Source organism: Phymastichus coffea, unplaced genomic scaffold (genome assembly GCF_024137745.1).
Source record: "Phymastichus coffea isolate CEN01 unplaced genomic scaffold, Cenicafe_Pcof_1.1 PCOF00007, whole genome shotgun sequence".
Lineage (NCBI taxonomy): Eukaryota > Metazoa > Arthropoda > Insecta > Hymenoptera > Eulophidae > Phymastichus > Phymastichus coffea.
Genome location: NW_026706818.1, coordinates 3,633,167 through 3,639,001, shown reverse-complemented (window position 1 = coordinate 3,639,001; position 5,835 = coordinate 3,633,167). Strand labels below are relative to the sequence as shown.

Here is a 5,835-nt window from a genome sequence, read left to right as displayed (position 1 = left end):
AGTTTAGAGTGACTATTAGCGGTGAATGATCTAATGTAAGGTCAATGCATGAGGAAGCTTACATATGTGTTTTATTCATACCTTCAACTATTGCGAAGTCAATCAAATCTGGTTTCCTGAACATGTCCGTTGGCCTATATATTGGTTCTCCAGTGGATGTTGGAATGTATTTGTTTAATTGTAATATTTCGTATAGTATTTTGTTTATCCTCGATTATTACATTGATTGCTTGAAGGTAAATTTCGCTGGTGTGTGTATGAACGTAGTGGATTTTTTTTTTTTTTTTTTTTATTAAGCATTCAAATCTGACATAAGATTTATTAACTATACATAATTTGGTCCGTTAGACATTTAGTTTACATTCCTTAAAGTAGTCTAGAAGGTATTTACAGGCTGTTATGTTAGGTTCGCTTAGGATTATTGCTGTACTCATTGGTAGATACATGTTTATGCTATACAATTTTTCAATTAGTTTGCATCGTTGGTTATCATAAAATGGGCATTGCCAGGTTATGTGATCCAGATCTTGGTTTGAGGTCTGACATTCACACATAGGATTGTCAGCGATCCCAATTCTATGTAAAGATGCTAATAAGTTGTAATGATTTGCTCTGCAACGATTTATTGTGACGATAAGATCTCGCGGAAGGTTTTTACGCTCAAACCAAGGTCTGGAGAGTTTTGAATGGAAATTTTCAAAATAATTCTGCCCTTTTTCTGTACCCATCTTATTTATAATGATTTCCATATTGTCATTCATAGTCTTTTTAAAATGCTCTTTTAAGCTTATATATGAGACATTTTTTTCCTCCCATACATGTTCATTAGTTGCACTTTTTGCAGCTATGTCAGCTTGTTCGTTGCCTGGAATTCCGTGGTGAGAAGGTATCCAATATAATTGAACACATATCTTACCATTCATTTTCGAGCTTATCTCATTATATTTCTTCTTAATCTCAAAGATGAGTGGGTCAGTCCGTATATCGATCTTACAATTTTGTAAACTTTCGAGTACGCTTAAGGAATCGGTAAATATCATTGTTGCTTTGTGAGGTACATTAGTTACTAAGTCTAGAGCATCGCTTATCGCTATACATTCAGCTGTGAAGATTGAGGTATAAGGATTCATTTTTCTTTGTATTACAAAGTTCAGCTTAGGGCAAATACATGCCGCTCCTACATATTCATTATTCCTATCTTTACATCCGTCTGTATAAATTTCTATCATATTTTTACTGCCAATAAGTTCGTGAAATTTAGCTGCAGGATTCTTGGCTGCCTTTATTTCGGTACCAGTACATTTGTTGAACGGAATACTAGTCGTGATTGTTTCGTAAGTGTGTTCATATATTCCATAAGCATTTGTCTTATAGTAGGATGGGGTATTGTTTTTGAGAATGCACAGTTGGGTTTCAAATATTCTTTTTCGCTTTCTTTTGCATTTGTGTAAAATTCTTTGATAATATAAGTTTATATTTTGGGTTACAAGGAGACTTTGGTTGCTGCTTATTTTCGAAAGATACATATTACAAAGATATATAGCTCTTTGCTTGATAGTTGGCAGTTTTGATTCACCCAATAGCACGCTTATGGGAGTTGATATACGATAACCGAATGCTAATCGTATGGCTCGATTTTGTATATGATCTAGTTTTTTATATAACTCCTTGCGCATGGGATAATAAACAAAGCATCCATATTCTATAATCGATCGGACGTAACTTTTATAAAACGTTATAAGTGTGGCTGGGTCTGCTCCCCACCAGGTCCCGCAGAGATATTTTAAAATATTTAGTGCTCTGTTACATTTACTTACTACGTTGTTGATTTGCGATTTGAAAGACAATTTGTTATCGAATATTATGCCAAGAAATCGTACTGTTTCAGATGATTTTATTTTGCATTCTTTGTTGATTACTATTTCCGTTTCGCCTGGGTTAATTGCTTGATTGTTAAAGTTGATAAATACAGTTTTGTGAGGAGCAAGCTCGAGACCTATTGCTGTTAGTTCAGCGTCTAAGATTTTAATTGTTCTTTGCAGCGAATTTTTATTTTTAGAGTATAGGGCTATATCATCGGCAAACTGTGAGATAGATATAGTCTTTGGAACCTTTTTGAGAATGTCGGATACGTATATTATGTACAGTAGTGGACTAAGAACTCCCCCTTGAGGAACACCTTTGTAAGTGTGTTTTATTTCTTCCGATAGGGTAGAGTATACGAATCTTTCGTATGTTAAAAATTTAATGAATTTGACTAATGGGTAAGGACATCCAATATTGGCTAGTTTTTGAGTCAGGTTTTCACTAAGAACGTTATCAAATGCTCCCGAGATATCTAAAAATACACCATACAATTCTTTCTTTTCTCTGAGAGCTTTTTGTACCGTTATAGTAAGGTTTAGGATGTTATCTGTGCTCGATTGGCCTTTGCGAAAACCGTTTTGACTTTTCGGTAGAATGTTTTGCGTCTCGATCCACCACTGCATTTTATTTTTAATTATTGTTTCAAAGAGTTTGCATACTGCTGAGGTTAACGCTATAGGTCTAAAGTTTACTCCGTCCGGCTTTTTAACAAAGTGTATATACGTGTTTTTCCAGTCTTCTGGAAAATCACCGGTGCGATACATTTCATTAAATATGTCAATGAGAACCAGTCTGTATTTAAGTGATAGTTTTTTTAGGGTGTAGTAGTCGATTCCGTCGAGACCAGGGGAAGATTTATCGCTACGCGATTCTAGCGCGAGATTAAGTTCAGCAAAGGTGAATTCAGTTTCCAAAAATTCATTTTTGTTGCAACAAGGCATCCAGTCTTTATCGCGAGGTACCCATGCAGGACATATTTTATTCAGAGCCGTTTCTTTCTTGTCATTTTGTAGATTTTCGGACGTGTGTGAGGGTGTGGCTTTGATCCATTTATTTTTCAAGATTTTTGCCGTGTTCCATACATAAGTGGGGTTAGTGTGAAAGTTTATGGACTGAACAAAGTTACGATAGTTTTCTTTTTTTTTTCTTTTGTACATTTTACGCGCTGTGGCTTTAATTCGTTTATGCTCAATATAATCAGCAAGTTGCTTAGACTTTCTCCACTTATTAAACGCTTGTTTTTTTAATCCTTTGATTTTCTCACATTCCTCATCCCACCAAGCTACTGGATTTCTGTGTTGCTTATCATTAACCCTGATTTTTTTCGGAGTGTATTTTTTAATAGCCGCACTGAGAAGTTCAATAAATATATTATATTTTTCTGAAGCGGTTTTACTAATATAGTTGCTAGTAAAGAATTCAGAGAGTTCCTTTTCTAAATATGAGTCTACTTGGTTCCAGTTTGTTCGGATTGATCGTAGTTAGAGCGATTTTTTTATATATATAGTTTTTTCAACGTTTATACTAATTTTGATAGGAAAGTGATCAGATCCATAAGTATCGTCGAAGATGAAACTTTCAATTTTATCAGCAGAATTTTTATTGGATATAATCAAGTCAATATTTGACTGAGATGTACTGTCGATATGAGTAATTGTATTATTATTATGTATAAAGAGTTCGCGGCCAAGTATACTTTCTAAAAGGAATTCTCCGTTTTTGTCGGTTTTACTGCAGTTCCATGCTATATTATGCGCGTTAAAGTCACCGGCAAGTATATTGATTTCATCGTTATTTTTGATATTCGACAGCAGCTGATTCCAAAGATTTTGATTTAATGTTTGCCCAGGAGTTCTATAACAAACATATACATTCACGACCGGATTTGTATTCGTAATTTGTATTGCGCATAATTCGATTGAGCTGTCTGGTGTGACAATATTACCAAGTTCTTTAAACGCTATGTTGTTACGTATCAGTAAGACTATACCTCCTCCTGTTGCTGTATGAACACTATCTTTCCGAAAGATGATGAATCCTGGTACTTGAAAGTTGGGAGTGGTGTCACTGAGAAAAGACTCTACACATGCTAGTATGTCCGTATCTTTGAGCAAGAAAGGCAGATCTTCTTTGCGTTTGTTGATGCTTCTTGCGTTCCAGTAGATTACATTCAGGTTCGTGTGTTGATTTATTTTTGACTTGTTATCCATCTTTTACTGAGTTTTCCTCTTCCGTCTCCGTTTCCATGAACGTATCAATATCGGTCGCAGTTATTTCTGAGTCATTTTCGCCGTAACTCAAATTCACTTCTGTCTCGTCTTGCTTGATTAATTTATTTTTCAGCTTCGTTAGTTTTGTTTTGGTGGTAGAAACTCGAATAAGTGGATATATTTTTTCAATTGCATCGATTATTTCTTGTGCAGTAGTTGTTTCTTGAAGAGCTGTTTTGTGTCCGTCTTTTTCACTAAAACTGGTTTGAAGAAATTGAATTAATTTGTCCGCTGATATATGTTCAGATTGGTCTTCATTTTGTAGGATCAAGGGCGAGGCTTTTATGGTATTTGAGATTATTTCTATGTCCGATGTTAGGGTGACATTATCTTCTTCTTTTGTTTTCCTGCGTTTTCTCTGTCTTCTTGATTTGGTTTCAGTGGCGCTGCTATTTAAAATAGTATCGTCAGATTTAGTGTTATTTGTAGGGGGATTTTTTTCTTCTGTTTTATTTTCTGTTGATTTTCCAGGTTGTTCGTTCACGTTTGATGACAAATCACTGTTATTTTCGCTGGTAGTAGTCGATAGCGGTCTTTTTGTTGTTGCTGTACCGATTTTTACTTCAGGAGCCTGCGGGTTTGCTTGGCTTGCTGATAATTCGGCTGTTGTGCCGTTTGTCGACGTTTGTGTATGAATTGGGAAATTATTTTCAGTGTTGGGACAGGTCTTTGCTATATGTCCGTTTTGGTTACAAAGAAAGCAGGCCGCCGAGTCTGTAGTTATATACGTCCAGTAAGTTGTGTCGTCTATTGAGAATTGCAAGGTTTCGGGAAGAAGTGATTCTTGTTCTTCCTTTATGTAAAACTGTCTACGGAATGACATTATGTGTGATCTTCCCGGTTTGCTGGCGCTGGCTCGAATATCGATTATACTGGAGAGAACTGTTATGCCTTTTGTTTTTAACATTTGTATAATCAAGTTATTTGGTATTATTGGTTGAATATTCGAAATAATAACTCTTTTGTTATGATTTATCAGTGGTCTGATCATTAGTACATTATCTTTGATGCGCATTGTTTTGTTCTTCAATTGGTTTACGTGCGTGTTATCTGCCATGTATATACAAACTCTGCCGCCTGAGATTTTCGATATGTACCTTACATTGTTGATATCTGTGAGTCTTTCCAATCCATCTAAGTAGTCGTCAATTACTAAGCCATTTACGGAATCTACAATAATCGCGTTTTCTCTTTTTGCAGTAGGGCTTTGAGCTGCTATATTTGAGTACTTCTGTTTTTGTACGTCTGTTGGATTTTTTGCATTAATTTGATTGCAATCATTGGTTTGCTGTGTATTTCGGGGTGGGACTGAGCCTCCTATTGTAGGGTTCATTTTTCTACCCGATAAGCCAAAGTGGCCCACGAGTGGTGGTGATCTTACACTGTGACCATGCACTACTTGTTTTATTTTCACTTTACTGAACTTACGTGACGACAATAACTCGAGCTCGCAAAGTTATACACAAGAATCGCGGAGCGATTGTAAACACGTCTGCTCGCTACCAGAGTTGAACGCGTACTGGTTGAACGAGCATTGGTTAATAGCTACAGTTAGGAGTGAGTTTAATGTTTGTATACTGTTTTCTATGATAGTAGTTGATTTGAGAGGTACATTACATTTATACGTTCCTCTAGGAAGCTTGTATATTTTTTCTAGTCTGTTATTGTGAGGTTGATTACAGTTTTGTGCACAGTAGAG

The 5,835-nt window shown here is 35.7% G+C and overlaps 1 protein-coding gene across 1 annotated transcript; it reads right to left on the bottom strand.

Moving 5' to 3' along the window:
- Positions 1-344: 344 nt before the first annotated feature.
- LOC131669237 (uncharacterized) lies at positions 345-3,023 on the bottom strand. The gene has a single exon (XM_058943978.1). The coding sequence runs from the start codon at positions 3,021-3,023 to the stop codon at positions 345-347; it is 2,679 nt and encodes an 892-aa protein (XP_058799961.1).
- Positions 3,024-5,835: the final 2,812 nt, after the last annotated feature.